General features: G+C 38.4%; 1 protein-coding gene across 2 annotated transcripts; it reads right to left on the bottom strand.

Moving 5' to 3' along the window:
* Positions 1 to 1,474: 1,474 nt before the first annotated feature.
* On the bottom strand, positions 1,475 to 22,521 carry spi1b (Spi-1 proto-oncogene b). 2 transcript variants are annotated; one of them, XM_010890487.4, is made up of 6 exons: positions 22,013 to 22,521; positions 21,473 to 21,563; positions 20,420 to 20,607; positions 14,530 to 14,583; positions 8,399 to 8,558; positions 1,475 to 8,233 (listed from the first exon to the last, which is right to left on the bottom strand). In XM_010890487.4, the coding sequence occupies exons 1-6, from the start codon at positions 22,058 to 22,060 to the stop codon at positions 7,911 to 7,913; spliced, it is 864 nt and encodes a 287-aa protein (XP_010888789.1). In that variant the 5' UTR covers positions 22,061 to 22,521; the 3' UTR covers positions 1,475 to 7,910. The 2 variants fall into 2 exon arrangements, with proteins under 2 accessions (XP_010888789.1, XP_010888790.1); XM_010890488.4 differs by lacking the exon at positions 14,530 to 14,583 and having other exon boundaries at positions 22,013 to 22,395.
* Positions 22,522 to 27,077: the final 4,556 nt, after the last annotated feature.

The raw sequence follows: 27,077 nt of genomic DNA, 5'->3' as shown, positions 1-27,077 counted from the left end.
TATCATCTGACTTGAGTCTGAATCACTCACTTTTGATTCTGGATTACCTGACATCATGTTGTTGTCCCACATCCAAGTATTTAAAATGTGCCGCCATTTTGTGGGCGGAGGGGCGGTGCTTATGTAGGGTAACATCGAGTTAAGTACAAGCTTAACCTACAAACATGACAATGTTATCAGCAAAACGATATATGAAAAAGTAATCACTGGGACTCAAACTGGGCTTTTTAAAACAACTACATTTACATCCACAGCTCTACATGTTGAGCTATCAGCAAGCTGACGTTCCTACCAAATTTCTATGAAAATTCTAACAATAGTCTACAGTATTATGGATACACTTTTGTTATTAATAATGAATGATGTGTATCAGGAATGTTTTGACATTCACCAGCTTGTAATTTTCATTAGTTCTTGATAATAAGGCTGTAGACTCTTTAGTTTCATGTTTTAAAGCATGGTGGGAAAGTGCCATGTTTTTTAAAACGTGATATTGTTGCTTGGATGCAAGACTCGGCCCTATCGTTTTGAGCAGAATGGTTTGAAATTTCGATGCAAGACTCAAAGCGTCGGCTTCGCGCATCCCATCACTAGGTGCACCTATAACAGATGTGGCATGACCTGCATATGTTTGGGCTGGTGCTAACAACGGTACATTGGAAACAATGAATAACATGGTTGTTAAAGAATTCTTGTAACTTCCAAACTTTGTGATAATTTTAATTAAAGATTCAGCGCTGATTACTATTTACTTCGATTTATTTGTATTCTTATTGTTATTCACTTATGTGGCTACTGCTTATTTGAGCAGTTTAGTATTTATTGTGGCTACTGCTTATTTGCGTGATTAAGTATTTATTGATATTTTTGTGTTAGCTTTTGCTTACCACTTGCAGCATGTTGGGTATAACAGTTTTAATCTACTGACTCCCATATAAATGGTACATCTATCTTGTAGGATTTCTATGTACCGGCAGTTGGCAGAGCACGTGCACAGAGGTTTCCTGTGTGGCCCTTTTTGGTTTTGCATTGGTGGTGGTGTGTATCGTTAGGACCACTTGGTGTGTGTGCACGCTAAAGGTAAGGTTTGGGTGTTTTTGTAGATTGTGGGGTAACCTTACCCGCACCCCCCTCTTCCTGTAGTGTTTATGTTATAATGTCCGGGCGCCCTCTATATCTTGGTTTCCCCCTGTTTTAAGAGTTCCAGTGGAGTCATTTTAACAATTAGGGTTTTTAATTACAGTGAACAAAATTCAATAAAACTCATTTTAACAGCGTCTGAACTGCATCCTAACTTCTGGTTTCATTTAATAGTGGAAGTACCCATTTATTTATAGCATAGGAGGACCCCTCACCAGGCTCCTGGTGCTACACACAGTAAACACTCTACTGTAAATATAACTAGATACTGTATGCTAGCTAGTAGATTTGCACAGATACAGCTCTCCTGTTAAAAATACAGGTCATAGCTCAATTAATTGCACACTTATTTATTACTGCACAAATACAAAAGTCATATGACATGAGTTGGGACCTTAAAATATTTACATTTTAATATATTAGTGGAATGTTGAAACTTTGTAAATGATTTACATGACGACATCGCTCTTTTGTTAATAAACAAAACAGGAAAGAGGAGGGGGGTATGGTGAGCATCATCATTGTCCATCATTGTACATCATTGTAGAAAACAAGAAACTATATATCTATGTATTTTAACATCAGGTAAACATAATGAAGATTTTTATATAATTACAGATACTTCAATTGTAACACCAGCTGGCACAATGTAGTTTATTGCCATGCTAGTCACAGAATACATTGCGAGTTCAAACCATAATACACAACATTTGGGATAATTTCCTGTACATTCGTTCTCAAAATTACACATCCTAGGTTGGAAGCCACCCGAAACCACCTAGTTCAACAAACCACAGTGAAGTCATTCGGTGTGTTCTCACCTCCCCAAACAAACCGGATTAAAGGGGGAAGTGTTGCAAGGTTTGATTCAACCGGTCTTCAGACATGAAGTATCACAAAAGATTAGGAAAAGGGTACAAAATAATATCCAAGTGTTTGGGTGACAAAGTTTATACAGTTGACGTAAAACGGTAAGTAAATGTCAAGTAGAAAGGGCAAAAATCACTCCAACAGTGTGAACAAAGCTGGTATATACTTACCTACGAAGTTCTGTTACTGCAGTCAAATGTGGCTTTGCCAATTATTGGGTGTGGGTCCCTATTTAAGCAACATATTTCTGTTGTATTTGTCTTTGAGATATTTCCCAACATAAACCAATGTCACCAGAATAATTAAGTATCAGTGATTTAGAATTAATATCAAACAGAATGAAATGTGTACCATTTGTAATTAAGTAATATAAGAAAATAGGTTTGCACACTTCCCATGCTCTGTATATAAATTTGATGAAAAAAAAATGTCAGTCTGAAGGACATGATGTAAAAATGTATCATAAAATGAGTGGGTACAACATCCATTTGGTTTTTGCAGGCCACCACACATATCTGCTATGGACAATAAAAAATAACGTTTTTGACTCTGTCTATCGGCTCAACCTTATCAACAGATTTAATGACCTTTGTTTATCTAAGGGTTGAAACTGGTGACTGTTATCCTCCTCCATGGTGTCAACACTATTTTGTGCACATGGTCCCACGTTGAACACCCTTCAACAAAGCTTTACTAATATACACATGACTTGCTCTAAAACTACTAATCAACCGCACAAAAAAATAACATTCTCACCTTAGATGTTTCAGAGTATGTGAATGCCTATAAATACCTCTGTATTTGGTTAGACAGCTCACTTTCTTCCCCTACCAACATTAGTCATCTCCAGTCTGAAATCAAATCTAGAATCGTTTTCCTATTATACAATAAATCCTCCTTCACCCATGCTGCAAAGCATGCTCTTGTAAAAATGACCATCCTGATGTTGTTTACAGGTTTGCAGCTAACACTCATCTTAATGAATTAGATTATCACAATACCCTTCCCTTTGTCAACAATGCCTCCTTCAATACCTGTCATTTTGATCTTTACACTGTGGTAATCTGCCCCTCACTGCACACAAAATAAGCTGATTAAACAGCATGATCATTACATGGGTGATCCTAGTGCACTGAACAATAAAAGTCCACTCTAAAATGTCAACATTTTGTCACAGAATACAATGCCACAGATTTCACAAGTTTTAAGCCCTCTCCCACATAATTTAAGATAATTTGGCAATGCGTCCAACCAGCCTTACAACCACTGACCATATGGAACTACACCAGCCCACAATCTAACTCAGTAGCCAGCCCACACCTCCATCTACTTCATCAGCGGAATTCTCTGATGGCCACTTGCATGCTGAAGAAGTGTGCACATTATGACTGGATCATTTGGTATATGGATGATTATAACAAATTTATTGAAATGATCAAATAATCAGAAAACAGCCTGTTAAGAAATGTTTAAAATAAAAAATTTAAACAATTCAATCAAAAGATTATTTAAATATTGTTCTCACAATTTCTTTAGCACATTTTTACATATTGTATACATTCCACAAATAATCAAATATGCAGCCTGGAATAAGTTTCAAAGCAAATGGTTTTGATAATGTTGGTTACATATGGGCACATTACAATTGTACATTTTCAGAGAGCAGTTTTTTCTAAACAGTGTCATTTTTACAACCAAAGATCCCAAAATGCATATTTTAGTATGAGTTTTTCTACCATACAATAGTTTCACCTAGTTGAATGAAACTTCCAGATTAGTATCAGAGATATTTTTTTTTAAATTGTGTAAACAGGTAAACCTTAATTGGTTTTCACCTGATTACACAATAAATACTCTATGTGGCTACTTTAGTCTTGCTCAGTGTGTATTGGAATGAAATGAACAGTGACATGAAGGCTGGTCTTCAACTCGTAGTTGGAAAGCAACTAAACACATCTCACACAGGCAGTGAAACAATTCTATTATCACCATCAACAGCACTTGTTTGACGGAGAGTTAGTTACCAGGTAAACAACATTGTCAGCGAGTTTATACGCCTTCCAAGACAATGGTCTGGCAACAAATACTGAACAAGCATGTGTTTTGTCTTGATCACTTGACTTTGAGCCTGTAAATATGTCTGATATACATGGGTTTCAGCATGACCCATCTCCAAACAATCTCATATCACCAAAATCTAAAACAATAACTGTAAATAATGTAAAACACTGTAGATTTTCTTTTATAAGCGCAACATTTTAAAAATAGTTAAAGATTTTTGAGCAACAATGATCAATTTTTGGGATGTCACTGATTTAAGGGGCGTGAAAAGCTTATTTGACACGAGATTATTCACAACACAGTATTTCAATAATGTCAAAATGTATTTGTTCATCTGCGTCAGGTAGATTTTGCCATCCTTGAGTGACCACAGTTAGACTTGCCATAAGTTAAACTTGCCATCTTTGAGTGACCACAGTTAGACTTGCCATAAGTTAAACTTGCCATCTTTGAGTGAAAACAGCTGAACCCTAAGAAAAAATCCACAACTTTTCGAATGATTGTGATTTAGTGCACAACCTTGTAGCCAGTGGCAGCTGGGACTTAGCAGAGGCCTCCCTGCAAGGTCTGAGAGGCCCCTCCCCCAAATCCCTCTTAATGTATCTCCATCTATTAGCTTATACCACTGCCTCCTACTTCAATAGAATGATGGCTGTCCACCTTTAATAATCCTTTCAGTAATGTAAGAGAGAAATAAAAAAAAGTAGAAAATACAAAAAATACATGATTACAGTGCTGTAACCTTTATTAATAAGGTAGGCTGGCTATTTGTGTTTTCAAATAATGTGATGCGCACAAAATGTATGGTCGCATTTAAGGCTATGTATTGTTTGAAAGGGGAATACATCACATATATTTAAAAAACACTTTCTATAGTTTGCCAGTAGGTGGTAGACAGACATGGTCACATTGCGTTGGGACTGAATACGATCCAAACACCAGGCGCGTTCTTGTAACTCTTGAAGGAAAAGCCATGTTTTCTTTCACATAATTTATCCTGTTTTCCATGTCAGTAAAGTACAAAAGTACACTGGAAATTTCAATTCCCTGTTAAAGTGTATGTAGAGGGTTGGAAAAGCATAGTAATTTTATTACTATGAACTAGACAGAAAACCCACATTGAATGTAAAATGAAATGACGGTGTTGCCTTCCTTTGTAAAAAAACGAATACGAAAACAACACTCCTGACAATATCCCTAGGATTAATATAATTTAAATTTGTAACTGTATTGTTTAGGATCTTTGCAATTGTTGCACTGTAAGGCTTTGCAATTAGCTAATTCCTGTTGTTAGCTGGCTTTGATTTGTTATTAGCTGGCTCCAGTTAGCTGTATGCTGGCTCAAGTGTTTGTTAGTTTCGGTTAGCACTTTGCTAGCTTGCTCAGCCATGTTCTATTCATGTTAACATGAAGGCAATTTGCAATTGGCTAATAATTTTACTAAATTTTAGTAAAAACTACATTAGTTGAACATAAATGTATTTTACATATAACTTATAAAATTAAAGTTGTATAAGAACTTTGTGAAATTTCTGATGTAAAAAGGGCTTGACAAAATGTAATTTGATTGACTGCTTAGTATGCACCAGACTTGCCTGTTTACACTACTACCAAAAATACATTACTCATCTCTTCCTTGATCATGTCAATGTGTCCAGAGTGGTTGTTTTACAAATTGCCTTTATAGCCTACACTTTTAGTTTATCACTAGTATTCTAACACAAACTCATGAGTTCATACTCTTGGCCCACTGAGCAACCACTGAGCTGGAATAAAGCATTAATAAATGATACCTCACTATTAGGTAATTATTTTGTCCCCTTCATTAAAGTGATGATTTATCCTACATTAACAATCACTAACTGATGACATGATTTATGTTCTGTTTAAACATGAACAAATGACACTACACTCTGTTAGTTAATGCATTTGTAATTCATAATGTAGGGGTTATCATTACTAACCGTTTGTTTATGTCTTTGATTATCATTCATTCATATTAACTACATGCATTCGTTAATGGTAGTTCATGTACCCTTATCGGAAAGTGTTACCCATATCACCAATGTTGATATTGCCTACAATTATGCCTATTTATTAAAGCGCAGCTTTGTGCACAATATGGAAGTGTGACATATCCTAAATGTAATTGGCCAATGAAAAATGCATGTTGCACAACCGTATTGTTGGTGGCTGGTTGCTGGTGAAGACATGCTGCTGCTATCTACCGGCGGAGGCAGTGTTTCATCTTTGGAGGTGCTGACCATAGCTTCCTCTCTAGCTTGTCTAAATAAGGACATAATCTTTGGATGTTTTAGGCGAGCTTGTTCAGACAACACAATTGCTACGCTTTTGAGCACCGCTTGAATATTTCTTTTTCTTATGTCTACCGTCATCTATCAAAATGTAATGATTAGCAATTTTGAAAGTGCCGTAATGGCTTAATGCACCTAAGATACGCAAAGGCCATTGTTGCCAGATGCAGGGATTTTGTATCTCTTTAGCCCCCTTTTCGGCTGGAAGGATGAGGGAGATCTGTTATTTAGCCTATTTCATTGGCTTCTTTTACCTGGCAGTCGAAACTCATGGACTCTCAGTGCTTTTTTTTAAATATAGACAGGGCAAGGCCCTAGGGGTATGGGGGCACCCCTGCCTCGCGTTGGCTGCGGGGATTGTAGCTGCCATTACACATAGGGATATAGCATGTCTGCCAGTCAGGTTAGGTAGGTTAGGTTTTCAAAGCTATTATTGTGTGTTAATGCTGTTTACCCTTTTGATTGATGCATTGTAAAAACACCTAACTCATAAAATTAATTGAGTAGTGACTACATCTACAAAGGTCAATAAAACTCATATCATAAAGTTGGCAACAACAATAGTATTTCATATCGCTTTATGTTTTTGAGTACAGCTAACTAATATTTGGTAAATATTAATACTTTCATTCAATTTTAATGCATATTTAAAGGATAAACAAATATATTTCTAAAATAGTACTAAGCAGTTTGTATTCCTATGAGGTTTAGTTGGCAAGATGAACGAATATCCAAACAATTTGGCGATTTGGAGCTCTACAAAATGACAAACAGCATGGATTGCTAAAACTCTTACTCCTGCTACTGTTAGCGGAATGAGCACTATGATTGGTAGATAATTCCTCCTATGGTGGTTAAGTGACAGATTGTCATATCAAACTAATTTGGTTGAATACTGTTGTTTTTTAATATTGCTAAAAAAGTCTGCCAAGTCTTTGTCTTTCAAAACGCAATATAGCCTACTTATGTAACTTGTTTATTTTACCTTTATTTAACCAGACAAATGCCCATTAAGACACAGTGTTTTGCAAAAGAGACCTGTCCAATAAGGCCACAACAATCAAAAAAACTTTCTAAAATGTAAATGGCAATGCAATCCATAACATACCTAATGAAGTTGCTACTGAATTATCATCGTCAAATTTGGGTCTCAAAGGAAAACCAATTGAGAACTGCTGCTCTAGTAGTAGAGCAGACATTCTCTAGTGACAGTAGTTCTCTAGTGTTACTATCACTAGAATTGTTACTCTAGTGATAGTGAAACAATAAATTCTGTATCATTATGATGAAATCCTGATTATCTATGTTAAAGAATGAAAAAAGTCCCAAGATATATAAGCTATGACTGTCTGATTTTATGAGACATGAAATGTTTGTGTATACATAATGCTATTTACAAAATAATTAAAGCAAAAAAAAAAAAATGTTAATGATTTTTAAAAAACAAAATTGTTATAACATTGATATTGTACAGTTGACTCACCTTACCCCTCTTCAAAACATTCCCCTCTTATGTTTATGCTTCTACAAATGGGAATAGGGCCTCTTGTCTATATGAGACCTCCCCCCCAGCACTTCACCACTGAACTGATAAGTCAGCTTTTTCTTGACCTTTTTGACCTCGCCTGTTTTTCCATAGTTGCGCAGAGCCCGTGCCATCTTTTGATAGGTCATTTTCTTGCGGTTGCCCTTCTGCACGCCCCACCGATGTGCAAGTTCTTCCTTGTGTTTTGAGGAGAACTGGAAGGTACCCTTGTCCCTGTCCACCCACCAGATACTATCCTTCATGTCCCCGTTCCTCAGAAGATCCAGCAGGAACTGGTACAGACGGATTTTTTTCTTGTTGCCTATATTGATGTCCACAAAATTTCAAAATGGTAAAACAAGTTTGCATTTGTTGATGATGTTCCCTACCCATGAGTAACTGTACATGGATGAGGCCTAGAAAGTAGAAATATGAAAAGCAAAATAAAATTTGAGCAGCCGATCCAGAAAGTGTTCATTAAACTTACCAATCTCTATTCCAGTCACATGGGTGATATGGTCCCTCAGACACTCTTCATCAGACACCTCTAGCGGTGGACTGCGGCCTCCTGGCTCTTCCTCGTCAGAGCTCCTCATCGTCTGAGGAGAGGGGTGCAGGTATCCCATAGCTCGAGGGTAATACGGGACCTGGAACATGACAAACAATCATAAGCAATTTTCACACAGGTTCTTACGTTTCTTTTATCTTGATAGTAAAGCAATACTTGACACATTTTCCCTTTTTATTTTTGGCAAAACATTATCTAAAAGACCATAAAAGCATTGTTTGTATTTGTAGTTTACCATGGGGGGGGGGGGGGGACTGTAGCGTTATCTACTAATTAATTCTATAACAAACTAGTTTATCTAGAGCTTATGTGTATATACAGTGCCCTCCACTAATATTGGCTCCCTTGGTAAATATGAGCAAAACAGGCTGTGACATTTCAAGCTTTGAACAAAGATTCTGTATTAAACGGTGTAAGAGGATTAGCTTTCTAAATAAATATAAAAACCAGTGTGACAGGGCAGTGTGTGCGTAAAATTAGGCAAAAGGGAAAGAAAAATAAACTAGAAATGGAACCAGGCAAGCCTAGTTCAGCCGGCCCGCAATTAAAAATGAGAAATTCCATTGCCCTTGCAGGATTCAAACCCAGGTCTCCCACATGAGAGGCTGTGTCTTAGATCACTACACCACAGACCTGTAAGTGTGCAAGTATCGGTATAGCATCTCGACATTACAACATTTTGTCACACATTAACATTACGCAACATCTGAATATTTCACTAGACACCATTAAGCATTGTGTTAAACTGACTAATGTTTCTTATTAAGTTTACCTCTACCACAAATAGCTTATATGACCTGTATGGCATGCCACCTGGCCATTTTAACAGCTTATTAGCCAGTAATAGGCTTTATCTTTACACTGCCAATGCTATTTCATTTCATGGCACAACACCGTTAGTTATTCTTTCATTCAAGAATGACATTGATGCAATAAATATCAATATAGGTGACAATAAGTTAAAAGATGACAGAATCGTGGAAACCCCTACACTTTTATTGTTCGAGGGGGTGATCTAGCCTATATTACCCCAAAAAGCATGCACGGATGCGTACTTTGGAAATCCACCAAAAATAGTCCCAATATAACCATAAACAGTTTTATTTTAGGCTCATTAGAACGTAGCTACGGAAGGTTGCAGCCAGCAACGTTTTGTCTATCCTGATTCATAATGCATGCATGGATGCGTAGCCTACTTCGAAAATGCACCAGAAATAGTCATAATATAACTGTAAACAGTTTTATTTTAGGCATACTATAAAATAGCTAGTGAAGGTTGTAGCCAGTGACGTTTTTGTCTATCCTGAACAAATCCTAATGCATAATTTGTTTTGACTGTGATGAGGCTTGAACGCGGAACCTATTGGTTTATAGTCCACGTCTCTGTGGCTTTTTAAATAGAAATTACTGTCCATGTATAAGTAGTCAATTACCTTGTTATCTCTCACGTGGATGTACTGAGCAGGCTAGATACTGAGCCATGGGGAGCAGAAAAGAACTGTCAAAACCTGCATAACAAGGTAATGGAACTTTATAAATAAGGATAAAAAAAGATATCCAAAATCTTGCAAATGCCAGTCAGTACTGTTCAATCACTTATTAAGAAGTGGAAAATTCAGGGATCTCTTGATACCAAGCCAAGGTCAGGTAGACCAAGAAAGATTTCAGTCAAAACTGCCTGTGGGTTTTTCTTAGTTTGGGATACTAAGAAAAACCCACAGATAACCTAAGGAGAAATACAGGCTAGCACTGGTACATGAACAAAAATGAACTTCATGGTCGAGTTGTCAGAAAGAACCCCCTTCACTGTGCCAATGCCAAAAAAAGCCTGGTTACAATATACCTGACAACACCTTGACATACCTCACAGCTTCTGGCACACTGTAATATGGAGTGACGTTACCAAAATAGAGCTTTATGGTCATAACCATAAGCACTATGTTTGGAGACGGGTCAACAAGGCCTATAGTGAACAGAATACCATCTCCACTGTGAAGCATGGTGGTGGGTCACTGAGGTTTTGAGGGTGTGTGAGCTTTAAAGGCAAGGGGAATCTTGTGATAATTGATGGCAAGATGAATGCAGCATGTTATCAGAAAATACTGTCTGACAATTTGCATTCTCACAAAAGCTGTGCATGGGACACTTGGACTTTCCAGCACGACAATGACCCTAAACACAAGGCCTAGTTGACCCTCCAGTGGTTACAGCAGAAAAAGACAACCAAAGACTTTACACGACCTGGAGCAGAGGTGTCAAAACGGTTTCATGGAGGGCCGAGTGTGTGCAGGTTTTTCAGTCTCAAGTTTTACATAATTGATTAATTAGGTCACTAATTGGAAAGTTTCTACCCTCACCTGGTTGTTTATGTCTGAACAGGGAACTAATTTATAGGAAAAAACTAAAACCTGCAGACACTCTGCCTTCCATGGAATCGTTTTGACACCTCTGACCTGGAGGCATTTTGCCAAGACGAATGGGCAGCTATACAACCTGCAAAAATGTGGGGCCTCATAGACAACTATTACAAAAGACTGCACGCTTTCATTGATGCTAAAGGGGGCAATACAAAGTATTAATACTAAGGGTATGCAGACTTTTGAGCAGGGGTTAGTTAATTATTTTTCTTTGTTGCCATGTTTTGTTTTATGATTGTGCCATTCTGTTATGACCTACAGTTGAATGTGAATCCCATAAGAAAAAAAGTGTTTGGCCTGCTCACTCATGTTTTCTTTAGAAATGGTACATACAGCTCCAGAAAAGTCAAAAAGGAAGGTTTTGAGTGAGGAACAGAAGGGTTAAAATTAAGAGACCACTGTAAATTGAACGCTTCTGATCCTCACTCAAAACTTCCCTTTTTAACTTTTTTGTAAAGGAAAGAAAAAGGTGCAGTGGTCCCGTAATGTTTTTCAGAGCTGTTTATTACCAATTCTCCAAGGGTATGCAAACCTTTGAGCACAAATGTATATTTGACAACTATCACAGAATATAAATATGCAGTATCTCTCAAAAGTGAGTACACCCCTCACATTTTTGTAAATATTTGAGTGTATCTATGTGACAACACCGAAGAAATGACACTTTGCTACAATTGAAAGTAGTGAGTGTACAGCTTGTATGACAGTGTAAATCTGCTGTCCCTTCAAAATAACTCAAAACACAGCCATTAGTGTCTAAAGCGCTGGCAACAAAAGTGAGTACACCCCTATGTGAAAATGTGCAAATTCCCTTCTGGTGTCATGTGACTCATTAGTGTTAGAAGGTCTCAGGTGTGAATGGGGAGCAGGTGTGTTAAATTTGGTGTCATCGCTGTCACACTCCCTCATACTGGTCACTGGAAGTTCAACATGGCACCTCAGGGCAAAGAAATCTCTGAGGATCTGAATAAAATGTGTTGCTCTACATAAAGATGGCATAGGCTATAAAAAGATTGCCAAGACCCTGAAATTGAGCTGCAGCACGGTGGCCAAGAACATACAGCAGTTTAACAGGACAGGTTCCACTCAGAACAGGCCTTGCCATGATCGACCAAAGAAGTTGAGTGCACGTGCTCAGCGTCATATCCAGAGGTTGCCTTTGGGAAATAGACGTAGGAGTGCTGCCAGCATTGCTGCCCAGGTGAGGAGTACAAAGACAAGTGTGTCAAGCATGGTGGTGGGACTGTCATGGTCTGGGGCTGCATGAGTGATGCTGGCACTGGGGAGCTACAGTTCATTGAGGGTACCTTGAATGCCAACATGTACTGTGACATACTGAAGCAGAGCATGATCCCCTCCCTTCAGAGACTGGGCCGCAAGGCAGTATTCCAACATGATAACGACCCCAAACACACTTCCAAGATGACCACTGCCTTGCTAAAGAAGCTGAGGGTAAAGGTGATGGACTGGCCAAGCATGTCTCCAGACTTAAACCCTATTGAGCCTCTGTGGGGCATCCTCAAAAGGAGCGCAAGGTCTCTAACATCCACCAGCTCTGTGATGACAACATCCACCAGCTCTGTGATGTTGTCATGGAGGAGTGGAAAAGAACTCCAGTGGCAACCCGTGAAGCTCAGGTGAACTCCATGCCCAAGAAGGTTGAGGCAGTGCTGGAAAAGGATGTTGGCCACACAAAATATTGACACTTTGGGCACAATTTGAAACATTTTACTTAGGGGGGTACTCACATTTGTTACCAGCGGTTTAGACATTAATGGCTGTGTATTGTTTTAGTTTGAGGGGACAGCAAATTTACACTGTTATACAAGCTGTACACTCAATACTTTACATTGTAGCAAATTGTCATTTCTTCAGTGTTGTCACATGAAAAGATATACTTAAATATTTACAAAAATGTCAGGGGTGTACTCACTTTTGTGAGATACTGTACATTTACAATTCTGCTCAGATTTATAAAATTGTAATTAAATGGGATATGTCAAAGGACATTCCAAACTACATCAATTTGTTATGGTATTAAATCAAATTCAAATCTTATCTCGCTGTGTCTGGGTGGTGATTGAGTATTTTGACTTTAAGTGATATTTTTTTAATTATTTCAGATTTGAATTGCTGAAAAGTAGACTAACACTTTCATAACAATAACTTTCTGTGTAACATGCTGGAAAAGTGGGGAAACTGTCAGGAATTTTGGAAAAGATGATTGTAACAACTCGTCGTGGTGTAGTGTTGGTTAGGAACCAGGCGCAGGCAGTAATCTCGTTTGTGGGTTTTAATACTCAACAAACAAACTAAACACGAACGGAAAACAATACTAATGACTGAATGAAATAAAAGTGCGCAACATGCGTCTTAACAATAAACATTCAAACAGTACATTAAACAACACTCACCGATTAACCTACAAACAGCAACAATGATCCACAATGTGGGGAGCAGAGGGGAAACATATACACATACAAACGAGCTAGATTTGGACCTGGTGTGGAAGATTGGAAACATGTGACAGTCCGGGATGTGTTCGTGAGATATGGGAACTTGTGAAAATATGACATGTGGCGCTGCTGCTCACCGCACCATGACAATGATGCGGTTACTCCACTTGCTTTCAGATTTTCTGATTTGTATAGCTGGGAAATATATTAAATATTAAATGCTTTAACCTTTTGTTTATTTTGTTTGCTAAATGTTCACAATGGCAGCAATTTATAAAAAGTTAACCGAAAACGTTTATGGTGCAGTTTTTGAAACTGCTGTAATTTTTGAAAGGTAAAAGCTTTTTCTGTTCTTGTTAACAGTAGAATAGAAGAGAATTAGATGTAGGTTTTTATAGCTATATTATTTTCTACTTGTTGAGAAGTGGTGGAAGTAGATAATTTTGTGTCGAAAGTAGCATTTTTGATTTCACAGTGAAGAGACAATACTGACAGTAGTGTCAAATAGGCAGATTCTATAGAAATCCCATTCAAGTCAGTTACATTTTAAAAGTTGATTAATTGTTAAATATTTTAAAGTATAAAAGATATAAAAAGTTGAAAGCAAGCAACTCAATTAAAACCAGTCTAAAAGTTTGAACTGTGCCTCTATCCATGAACACAGGTCAGCTAGTAGATCCCAGAGTCCAAACTAAACATGGAGAAGCTGCGTCTAGCAGTTATGCTGTACACAACTGGAATAAACTACCAGAAGATCTTAGACGTGCCCCAAACGTATACATTTTTAAATCCAGGTTAAAAACACTTATATTTTCATGTGCCTAAGACTGTGCACTTAAACTTAACCACACTGTTTAGCCTTATAGCTTCCTATGTTTTAATCCCGTTTTAATTATTTTTATATTTTCTTATTCTATTCTTTATTATATTGATGTTGATGTTTTCATTTGAGTATTGGTTTTTATGTTATTGTATTTTAATATTTCTTTCATTTTCTTTGTAAAGCACATTGAATTGATTCGATGTATGAATTGTGATATATAAATAAACTTGCTTGCTATCTTAAATAGTGTAAGAGGAGAAGCATGATAAATAATAACTATAACTAGATTCGAACTCTACATCTAAATTTATTGGGGCTTGATTTAAATAAAATAAAATATGTTTTAGTTGGTACCTTGATATAGCCAGTGACGTGCGGTCTGGGTAGACAGGAAGGGCACTGCCTTCCCTGGGGTTTTGGAAGAAATAGAAATATATTATACTGTGTTCCACTGCAGTGATAATTTATTGGTCAACAGAAATTAATTTTTCATTACTCAAGAAAATGTAATTTAAATGTTGTGGATTTAATTACAAGAAACGTGTGGCGGTAGCCTATTGGCTAAACCGCTCTCCACCACTCCTGTTCCTAACGTTTGCAGGATCTAGTTTGAATCACAATAAGTATTTGACCACTCTGCAAAACATGACATAGTACTTGGCGGCAAAACTCTTGTTGGCAATCACAGAGGTCAGACGTTTCTTGTAGTTGGCCACCAGGTTTGCACACATCTCAGGAGGGATTGACCCCGTCCATCGTCCATTGTCCCTATGAGGCAAAAAAAACACCCCTAAAGCATAATGTTTCCACCTCCATGTATGACGGTGGGGATGGTGTTCTTGCGGTCATAGGCAGCATTCCTCCTCCTCCAAACACAGCGAGTTGAGTTAATGCCAAAGAGCGCAATTTTGGTCTCATCTGACCACAACACTTTCAGATGTTCATTCTCACAATAACCTGGTTGCATAAGTGTGCACACCCTTAAACTAATACTTTGTTGAAGCACCTTTTGATTTTATTACAGCACTCCGTCTTTTTGGGTAGGAGTCTATTATCATGGCACGTCTTGGCGTGGCAATATTTGCCCACTCTTCTTTGCAAAAGTACTCCAAATCTGTTAGATTGTGAGGACATCTCCTGTGCACAGCCCTCTTCAGATCACCCCACAGATGTTCAATTAGATTCAGGTCTGGGCTCTGGCTGGGCCATTCCAAAACGTAAATCTTCTTTTGGTGAAGCCATACTTTTTTGGATTTGGATGTGTGCATTGGGTCGTTGTCTTGCTGAAAGGTGAACTTCCTCTTCATTTTCAGCTTTCTAACGGACCCCTGAAGGTTTTGTGCCAAAATGTCCTGGTATTTGGAACTGTTCATAATTCCCTCCACCCTGACTAAGACCCTGGTTCCAGCTGAAGAAAAACAGCCCCAAAGCATGACGCTGGCACAACCATGCTTCACTGTGGGTATGATGTTCTTTGGGTCGTGTGCAGTGTTGATTTTGCGCCAAAAATACCTTATGGAATTATCGCCAAAAAGTTCAACATTGGTTTCATCAGAAAATAACATGTGCGACTTGTTTGGTTTTGCACACTTCAGCCAGATTTGGATGTTTTCTTTGTAAGAAAAGGCTTCCGTCTTGCCACCCTACCCCATAGCCCATTCATATGAAGAATATGGGAGATTGTTGTCAAATGTAGCACACAGCCAGTACTTGCCAGCAATTCCTGAAGTTCCTTAAATGTTGCTGTAGGCCTCTTGGAAGCCTCCCTGACCAGTTTTTATACATTTTTGGAGGGACGTCCAGTTCTTGTTAATGTCTCTGTTGTGCCATATTTCCTCCACTTGATGATAACTGTCTTCACTGTGTTCCATGGTATATCTAATGCTTTGGAAATTATTTTGTACCCTTCTCCTGACTGATATCTTTCAACAATGAGATCCCTCTGAAGCTTTGGAAGCTCTCTGCGCACCATGGCTTTTGCTCTGAGATGCAACTAACAAAATGTCAGGAAAATCCTACTAGAACAGCTGAGTCACTTTAAATGATGGTAGGTGTGTAATTACTTCTATTTAACATGAGCCCCCTCCACCCCACCCTTATAAATGGTCTGCTCCAACTGCAAGTTCCCACTGAAAAAAAGTGTTTTGCAGTGCCAATCATTTTGACAAGAGGACAGGACAGGTGGATTGTGTCAATGGCAAAATGTCCCAGTTGCAATGTAAATCTGGTGCACAGAAGTAAAAAATCAAGAAAGATTCTCTCCTGACTCTGATTAATTTAATGATTCTGTTCATGAATCAAAAGTGGACAGAAGATAAATCCATCTATAAGATGCAGTGGTGAACCGTGACTATTGGAGCTAGGCCCTCAGTTGCAGAAAAACATTTAGAAAGAGAACTCGGATGCCTGGGTTTACAGAGCATGACTTGAGACCTTTCTCTTGCAAACCTACTGTATGTAGGCGAAGCAATTCTGTGATGACAGAGTCAAACCGTCCAAGCCCCTACCTTGGCTGTGGCTCACAAAAGCAGCACACATATACAACCGTTTTAAATATCAATAGCAGGAACCACGTTAGAAATCATTTAAAAATTTTTGTCAAAACAGTCACTTAAACAGTGGCGGAATAACACAACTACTCCCATTGTACTGGCTCTGAAATAGTGACCTATACTGATCTTATATACAGTTGCTCAAACGTTTGCATATCCTTGGAGAATTGGTAATATATATTACATTCGTAAAGATAACATGAGTTAGCAGGCAAAACACGTCTTTTATTTCTTACTGGATTCATATTCAACTGTAAGTCATAACAGAATGGCACAATCATAAAACAAAACATTGCAACATTGTCTATGAGTCCCAACATTCTTGCAGGTGGTATAGCTGCCCATTCGTCAAGGCAAAATGCCTTCAGGTCATGCAAAGTCTTTGGTTGTCTTGCATGAACCGCACATTTGAGATATCTGCAGAGTGGATCAATGAAATAAGGTCAGGAGACTGTGATGGCCACTCCATCCACTCTATGAGCGACTGTATAATGCACTTGTTGACCATGAGAAATTCTGCTTTCAGTTTCTTTTTATTTCAACTGTAGCTAATTAAACCAACTTAAACCCAATTTTGCTGTTGGGGTGTTATTTTGATCTTTGTCCACCAGGGGCATGGGCTCATGTTAGCACTACCCACGAAAGTGTGCAGTGCTCTATGTGCTTGTACAAAAATATTCTTGGTAATAGTTGATTCCTTTGAACTCACCGATGACAGTCCCACGAAATACAGCCAGTAATGTTATTGTTAGTAGTAGGCTTACTGCTCTAACAACAGTGGGTAGTTCTGTCGAAGTGGTGTCCTTATGTATTTTTTGAATGGGGTGTGTTTGTGAAATTGGTCTTAAATTGAATTCATAGTGACTCTAATAAAGTCTTAAAGTTAACTTCCTGAAAACTGCAGATACCCTGTGGGGCACCTTTAGGGGGGTTTCCTACTGAGATGTCATTGCAAATTGTCCATTGGTTGTTTTAGGGAGAGGTCGTGGTCCCTGCCATTACCCCATTTTGAGATATTGTTGTGGAGTAAAGTTTGTCAACCCTCAGGAGCCCCCTAACGACCTGGTGCCCCAAGCAGTAGCCTGCCTTACCTGTTCACAAGCTACATGTCTGGTTCTGCGGATCTGAATCTACAGTGTGTGTGTAGTCTGCAGCGCAATAAGCCTGTTTTGGAAATCACGTGTGTGTATTGAACCGCAGGGGGCATAGCAAACGGTTCGATAACGTTCCGTGTACCTTTGCATTCCTAGTTTGGTCAGAAACATGAACACCAGTAGCCTGCTGGAGGTCATTTTGTAGAGCTCTGGCAGTGCTCCTCCTGTTCCTTCTTGCACAATGGAGCAGATACCGGTCCTGCTGCTAAGTTGATGCCCTTCTACAGCCTTGTCTAGCTCTCCTCGTGTAACGGCCTGTCTCCTGGTATTTCCTCCATGCTCTTGAGACTGTACTGGGAGACACAACGAACGTTCTTGCGACAGCATGTATGGATGTCCCATCCTGGAGGAGCTGGACAACCTGTATAACCTGAATGAGCTGCAGGTATCCTAACAGTAGTGACAAGGACACTAGCAAAACACAAATCTAGAGAGGCATCAGTCAAAAAGGATAAGCAGAGAGTGATTGTCTGTGGCCACCACATGCAAAACCATTCCCTTTTTTGGGAGTTGTCTTGCTGTTGCCTCTCCAGTGCACCTGTTGTCACTTTCATTTGCACCAAAACAGGTGACATTGTTTCACAATCACTTATGCTTCCTAACTGGACAGATTGATATCCCTGAAGGTTAGTTGAATTGGTGTTATACTGTGATGATTGTGTTTTCAAATTATTTTAGATCAGTGTATATAGGTAGTCCGTTTATCTGGCAGGAAAATACTTATAAATTGAAGTTGTTCATTGCTCAACGATATAAGTTGCCAAATATCGTTGAGCAATGGTTACTAAAGTCACTATAAATTTAGTCTGGAAAAGTATATTTCTGTTTTGATTTCATATTTGAAAAGCTAAGACATATAGTGACATTTAGATGTACACACATCTCTGTATCTGGCTGAAAGGAGTTTCTAAATTAAGGTGTGTATCAAAAGTTGCAAGAAATCATATTGCCATGGCTACCCATGTAGACCCCAATACATATGCTGCTGAAGATTACAGAGAAATAAAAAACAAACTAAAAATAAAAAAACATTCTCACTCATTTAAAAAGAAATTGAAACCAGACCAAATTAAAATTCCAAGTTTACTTGGTATTAAAGAGCACATATTCTCCTTTAATATTACACACCATTAATGTATTTTGGAATAATATATTATTTCTCAAGTGTAGACAATTCACACTCAACACAACAAAAATGTGGGAATCTAGGTTATTCTCTCTGTTGTGTTCTCCTTCTTTCTACACCTGTCTCTCTCTATCCACTACTCACTTTTCATCCACCTCAAACTTTTTACACCTCCCACTTTTCCTCCACCTCTCCCTCTTCGAGCGAAGCACCTGCTTGTTAGAGAACCTCTCTAATCAGCCTCATAGACAAACCAGATAGTAAGCTTCAACAAGCAGCTAGCGTTGTTTCTAAATGACTGACATCTGTAGAAACAAGACAAACAATCGAACTAGTTTGCTGACTACATAAAACTAAACATTGCAACTCTTTTTAAAGATGAGATTGAGCCAGAAAATCAATTGAGGTCCACAAATAATGTGGTCATAACAAAGTAACCCTAAGGCACACAAAGCTCAAGACACATTCATTTTTGTAGATGATAAATGAAAGTATGTGGCACATAATTGAACAGATAGATTCAGGACATCATCACAGTAAACAAAAAGATAATTATCAAAGCATTAAATTAAACGTACTAAAAAGAATGGCTCAGGAGAAAGACTTGTGTTTTGAATTGTCCTGATCCTAATCCAATCAAGATACTATGACAAGACCTGAAGTGGGCAATACGTGCCAGACACCCCTAAAACTTTACTCTAATGCCTAAATTCTGTAAAGAGGAGTGGAAAAATCCCTTAAAGCAGATGTCATAGACTGATGTGGTTATTGAAGATAATTTGGTTATTGAAGTTATTTTTGCTAATGTAGGTGCCACAAGCTATTGAATGAAGGGGTTCACATGTTTTTGCACACATTAAATCTGAATCCGTTTTTATATGGAATGCTAAGTGTGTTGTGTGAGTTGAGTTGATGATTCAAGTGTTTCTCACTAAATATGTGTGACTAAAAAAGGGGGAGGACTTTCAAGTCTACTCTATGGTCAAACAGACCTTATATTTTGAGGAAGTGCTTACTTTTTGTATGGCAAAACAAGGCAACTACTGCACAGGGTTACTATTGCACATGTACATATCAGATCACACTCTGAAGTTACTTGATGTAAAGAATTAGCAAAGATTAGGGGATACATGATTTGTGATGTCAGGTTGCTGTTATAGCAGTAGGCAATGGCTGTGAGGCCTGTCAAACTCCTATAAACATTTTATATTTTTCACTATGAATACTTTTAATCATCAGTGTTTTTATTTTCAAGAGGCTAATTCTGATTATCAGTTGGTGTGTTGGCACATTATAGTTTTGTTGAATTGCAGGCTCCCGAGAAAAGGCCACAATATCAGACTGTCTATGTATCCTTTGTCCTACACAAAAAACACTTAACATAACAAAAAGTGGTCAGAGGTTTGTCTTACCGGTGGGGATATGACATGATGGTGTCCTCCAAGGCCAGGGTCCAGAGGGAGAGTATCAACATCACTGTAACGAGCCATGCTAGGTACATGTAGATGCTGAACACTCTGGAGCTCAGTAAAATGGCTCTCTGGCAGATTTTCAAACTCCAGTTGATGAACATGGTGAGTGTTGTGATAGTCCCAGTGATCTGAACAGAGAGAAATGTTCCACAGATTTATAGTAGGTCTGAAGGATCCTGTTTAGACACAAGTGTACACTAAATGGCACTGTTAGATAGCGAAGAGATAACCTACTTAATAAACAAATCTAAATACAGGAAACTCACTATGTATGTTAGTCGTTTAAAGTGTTCAAAATTAAAATGCATTAGGCAGTTTGCTGTTCATACTATTTTGCTTTGGTAGATAATTTCCTTCTGCACTTTTTAGTCCAATTGTCTCAGATGTGTTAAAATATGTAGAAACTCCAAGCTTTTTCCAATTTAATCATGTTTGAGTGATATTTTTTTACTCCTAACACTCTAACGGTGACTTGCCATTATTAAAATGTTTTCACATGATCAAGTTGACACATTTCTGTGGTCATTACTATATTAAATGTAGTAGGACCAACTAGGCTATATCTCCTAGTAAATACAGGGTAAATACAACTCTTGGCAGTATTTTTGAATTAAGTTATTACAAGAGAAAGGACAACAGAACCTTTCCATATCAATAAACCCCAGGGGTAAAAGTTGTTTGACGTCTGTAGGTACAGCTTTAGACTGAAATGCATCTGTTTCCTGTAGTCCATAGAGGCAACATGGTTGGCTCCAGCTGCAGTGTCTTGGTGCTTGGTATCTTTAATATAGCTTACTGTGTATGATTTCCTGTGGCCTGGTAAAAACCTATTGCTACTTTAGCCTGTACTATATACCTCAGTGTGAATCATGCTATAAAAATCAAATATTTTGCCTTCACAATTCTTGTTATGTTCATAATAGTAAGGGAAACACATTTTTATCTTAGTTATCAGGATTATTGGTAAATGATCCAAAATGTTTTAAAGCTTACCTCCTTGGCTCTCTCCATCAATGACATACTGATATGAATATTCTGAAATCTGTTGTCTATAGATCTCAGATTCATACATGTCTTCTGATGGCTGTTAAAACAAAAAGTTATATTGTTTTTTAATAACTTTTTTTAATTAAACTGACTGTATAACTGTGGCATGGTTTTGTTATCTGTCATAACCTTACAAGATGTTATGTTTGTTGTATAAACTATTGTGAAATATTTGTCTTATGAAATATAAAACTACTTACACTGCATAAACAAATATTGTGTACCAATTTTAAAAATGGAATTGTAATCAGGTTACTGTAATTTATTATTGTATTTCACTAACTTAAAAACATAATTTTAATAGATTTTGAAGTATATTTGTATGAAATCCAGACCTGAATGCAATGAGATTACAATTAATAAGAGGCATTGTCTGTATAAGCAAGTCCTGTGTCATATAAACAAGTACAAAAACTCAACAAATAAACACATACTTGTTATATAGTGGAAACTAAACATAAAATATTTGACTCATTATGTACTTACAGGACCAGGTGAGATGAGATACCCCTCCATTCTGTATGGATGCAACATGGAGGCTTCTTCTCGAACCTACCTACTGTACTCACAGGCACTGAGCTTGCAATTGTTTCTCACACTCTTTCAAAACTGTTCCCGCACCATTGCACAACGTTTACCAAATTTCCTCTCACCAAACGAAATCCAAAATGTCTCCCTCTACTCAACTGTCTAGTTGTAAGCCACACTATTCTCTGGGACTCTAATTTAGCTTAATAAAATAAAATAAATTACTACTCAATGACTACAAATGTAAAGGGAACATGATATATTGACTTCTGTATATCTTTGTGGGTGTGCGCATTTTAGAGTGTCTGGTGCTTGTTCCTGGTCATTGGTGATTTGTCAGGAGGAGATTTATCAAGACTCAGTTGTGTCACATCCCAAACCAGCCAATCATTTCAATTTCTAACTGTCTTGACAGTAGCATAGCATTTATCAGTAAATAGCATTGTCACATTTCAAGTAGGTTTAATTTCTAGTTCAGACCAATATTACTGTGTGCAGTGAATTTGCAAATGTATTTTGACAATAAAAACAATGATTTACAGTGGTAAATTCTTGAGGGTCTTTGTAAACAGTAATTGTTGTTATAATTGTTGATAATCGTGATATTCATAACGAACAATGGTGAATTCATTTTTTTCTGTTGTATTTCTATCCAAACAACTGTTTTAGCTGTGTCCAGATTAGGTGAGCTGATAAAATTATGCCACTTCCTTTTTTGCAAACTTGCAACAGATCTATGGAAATTAAGGGAAAGAAGACAAAATGCATTATTTGACAATGGTGGTGTTGGTGGGGGGATTCTTGATAAATCCCCAATATTTTATTCTGTTTTCTCAAAAAAAAATTCTTTCTCACCATGTATTGAATGTATTCTACTAGAACTTGACAAATTAATTTTAACTTAATTTCCTGACCTGATGGGCGGTTTACAGGACCCAATATGAGTGAGTTTCTGTCCAGTATTAGGTAGTATTTGGGTAAACCAGCCCTATCTGTCTCAGTTCTTTTTTCTCACTGACACGCAACCTCTTTGTTTTCACAGAGCATGACAAAACAAGGCAAGCCACCACTAACAGACTTGTGTATGCGTGCACAGAGGAAGAGTGCATCAGTCTGATAAAGACAAGCTACTTGAAATACTTTAAGATCAACATCTCCTTGAAGATAATTTAAGTATCATTATATTCCCTTGGTTGTTGAACTCTTTATATAACACAAAAACTAAAAACCCCTCTTTGTAGAATTTTTTTCTAAGGATGTCAATGTCAATATATGATATATCTAGCTGTAGGACCATATGAAGTTGTCTGTGAATGATTCTAAATGCTTTCAACTTCTTTTTTTATTTTAGCACAAATTAACATATTGAAAGGCAAACTAAGAGAATCACTTTGACATGCTGGATGTGGTATAAACGTATCTACATAAAATTGTTTACAGTTTGGATTTAGCTTGAGACGCCCTTTCAGTTTGCCAGTATGCTGGGCTGTTTAGGGTTATAATTGTTGAGTCCCCTGCATCCTTTTACCATCTGTTGGGTTGCTAAAACCACACTGCCTGTCCAAGGCCCCTATGTTAATCACAGCTGTCTGGGCAAAACTGATGACATTTAATATTTTCCGCAAGTATTAATAAACTGTGTACGTTTCAGCCCAGCATGTTATTTTCACCAAGGCTATTTTTAGAGCACACAACTTGACTCTCTTTTAGAATTTTGTTCTGTAACACATGAAAAACACTGTTTTGTCAAAAAAACGTTTCCAATATCTTACAATCAAGTTTAGATTTACTGTTACGTGAGGATTAGTGGATATTTCACTAAGAAGACTGTCCCTTAGCCTAGTTGACTTGATACTGCTTCTGTATAGTTGCTTTGAGTATAATATTGATGTTACCCTAAACTTTCCTCTACACGGTATATCAACAAGCAGGCCAATTACATAATGCCTCAGGTTGCTAGGCCTTTGACAGCCAAGAAACAAGATGAAACCAAAACATGCAGCATTATGTTTATCCCATTTTGGGAAAGACAAGAACTTTCACTTCTGTGTTTGAATGAATGGCTCAATACAGAAAATATGTTTCTGACTTATATGTACAAAACTACAGGAAGTGGCCAAATAACATTTGAACAGAATCAGACATGGAGTTTTACATTTCTACTGTTTCTGAATTACAGATGATTGTCCATCATCATCATCATCACATGTATAAGCACACATACATGCGCACACATACACACACACACACACACACACACACACACAAACAAACAGTATGTAAAAGAGGAACTGGGAAATTCTCTTTTAGATTCGGTTCCTTATAGGGTGGCTGTGAATGACTCCTTTTGTAGCTCTAAACCTCAGTACGAGCTAGGCCTCAAAACGTAAAATGTACTGTGTATCTTAAAGGGTATTTCAGTATTTCTTCTCTGTTGACCTCAGGCCTTTTCATATAATAATACAATGGATAGTTATCTGCATTTTATCTTCTTATCAATCCTTGACAGATAAAATGAGGTTGTCACTATTGCAGATAAAATAAGTCTACTTAGCACTACAACTGATGGACAAACATTATAGAAACATATAAAGCATTTCACTGAACTAAAAAGCCAATAATACTTCATTAGAAATGCTTTCAATCCAAGACGAGGAAAAGTTCAGTGTTTAACTATGTATCCTTTTAGGGATAGGCAGACCATGTGGCAATGCGGGCAAATATCAGATGAGCAGGTAGTTTTATTTACCTCAGCGGGCATGTCCAACTTTTTGTTATTGTTTTTGTACGTTATCTAGCTAATAATGGGACTGTATATTGCGTAGGTGGTTGAACTGAACAACCATCAAAAAGCCTTTTCACAATACATACTGTAGCAAAGATGCTACATGGACAGGAACATTTTGCCGCCCCTCATTCCCAGCATATTCTGCATTTGAGAGATTCTAGTGTTATGGAGTCATATTTAAGGGTAATTTGGTATTGGTGATTGTTAAAAAATGTTGTCTATCGATTCTGTTATTCTGTTATTTGCTGTTTTAGAGTAGATTCACATTCATAGGTTTGTCAACCTGGTCATGCTTCTGACTCTGAACACAGCCCCCATTAATTTATTAATTATTACAACTTGCACTCTTAAAATGTTCACCTGGCACAACCAAAAGAGGACTGGTTACCCCTCTGAGCCTGGTTCCTCTATAGGTTTCTTCCAAAATGTCGTCCCCTTTTAGGGAGTTTTTCCTAGCCACTGTGCTTCAACACTGTTGTTGTTTGCTCCTTGGCTTTTCATGCTAAGTATTTTGTAAAAGCACTTTGTGACAACCGCTGATGTAAAAAGGGCTTAAAATATCCCCCTTGAAGAATGATAACCAAATTGAAGAACGATAACCAAATCATGCCCAAGGCCTCTACCTCCCTTCCTCCCTGCCAGGCTCTTGCGGACATGTGGTCCACCATTTCCATTGTGCAACCGGGATGCTACCAGGCTCTGTCTTTATCAGAGACAACATTCAGCAGCCGCCAGAGTGGACGCCCACCACCTGCAAAATCAGGGGAAGCGGCTGTTGAGCAAGAAGGCAACCCTGGTTGGTTATATCCAAGATCCCTGCATCATTGGGGTGGAACTGCTAACTCATGTGTCAAGGAATGTACTGTACTAATCCTTGGCATGGAGACCCTGGCTCTCAAGGGCTGTTCGGGGAAGACAGTGAGACATGCCCAGGCCCAGTTGTCTCCATCTGTCACTACACTGCCCTTTCTGCTGACAGGGCCATCACCAGCGCCGTCACCACCACCATCACTTGAGGCAAAAGCAACGCTTCCTGCTCCGCCTGCCCCTCTGCTGCTCACTGGTCCCTCTAGTTCCTGTTGATGAAAAGGACATCATGGACAATATTGTTGTGGCTGGGGGGTGGCTGCTTAGCAAAGCAGACGCCCTCCTTTGATGCCCCTGTGAGGAGCTGGACTGCAGGTACTATCAGCACCAAGATGGACTGGCTCTCCAAGTGGCTACAACGTGAAGGGTCCAGGCAGAAGAGGAGTGGCTGACAGCGCAAGACAGCGAACCCATTCTCACGAAGGTGGGACAGTGGATTGACACTGGGGATCAACATCAACAAGTGCTACAGGCAGTCCATGGCTTGGCGGGGCCAGTTGACTACAGGGTGGCAAAGACCCTGAACAGACTGAGATAGCTAACAACTGGACAGGTTGCAGATGGCACTGAACTGTTTGTGCACTGCTGCAACATCATTTTTATCATGGGTACTCTTCAACTGTGAGTGACACTCTAGATTGTCACTCACTTTAGATTGTGAGTGATAATCTAAAACAAAAATACAGAAAATCACATTGTATGATTTTAAAGTAATTAATTAGCATTTGATTGCATGACATAAGTATTTGATACATCAGAAAAGCAGAACTTAACTTATTTGGTACAGAAACCTTTGTTTGCAATTACAGAGATCATACGTTTCCTGTAGTTCTTGACCAGGTTTGCACACACTGCAGCAGAGATTTTGGCCCACTCCTCCATACAGACCTTCTCCAGATCCTTCAGGTTTCGGGGCTATCGCTGGGCAATATGGACTTTCAGCTCCCTCCAAAGATTTTCTATTGGGTTCAGGTCTGGAGACTGCCTAGGCCACTCCAGGACCTTGAGATGCTTCTTACGGAGCCACTCATTAGTTGCCCTGGCTGTGTGTTTCGGGTCGTTGTCATGCTGGAAGACACAGCCACGACCCATCTTCCATGCTCTTACTGAGGGAAGGAGATTGTTGGCCAAGATCTCGCGATACATGGCCCCATCCTCCCCTCAATAAGGTGCAGTCGTCCTGTCCCCTTTGCAGAAAAGCATCCCCAAAGAATGATGTTTCCACCTCCATGCTTCACGGTTGGGATGGTGTTCTTGGGGTTGTACTCATCCTTCTTCTTCCTCCAAACACGGCGAGTGGAGTTTAAACTAAAAAGCTCTATTTTTGTCTCATCAGACCCCATGACCTTCTCCCATTCCTCCTCTGGA

The sequence above is a fragment of the Esox lucius genome, chromosome 2 (genome assembly GCF_011004845.1).
Source record: "Esox lucius isolate fEsoLuc1 chromosome 2, fEsoLuc1.pri, whole genome shotgun sequence".
NCBI classification, from domain to species: Eukaryota; Metazoa; Chordata; class Actinopteri; order Esociformes; family Esocidae; genus Esox; species Esox lucius.
The sequence above is the reverse complement of the archived record's forward strand: the minus strand, read 5'-3'. Positions and strand labels throughout refer to the sequence as shown.

Bases quoted from the DNA above. Each gene is read 5' to 3' on its own strand.
- spi1b (XM_010890487.4), bottom strand. From the start codon at position 22,060: ATGTTGCATCCATACAGAATGGAGGGGTATCTCATCTCACCTGGTCCT. The intron at 14,584-20,419 runs GTAAGACAAACC...CCAAAACCCCAG, and splicing joins ATCATGTCATATCCCCACCG to GGAAGGCAGTGCCCTTCCTG. The intron at 8,234-8,398 runs GTAAGTTTAATG...ACATCAATATAG, and splicing joins TGTGACTGGAATAGAGATTG to GCAACAAGAAAAAAATCCGT.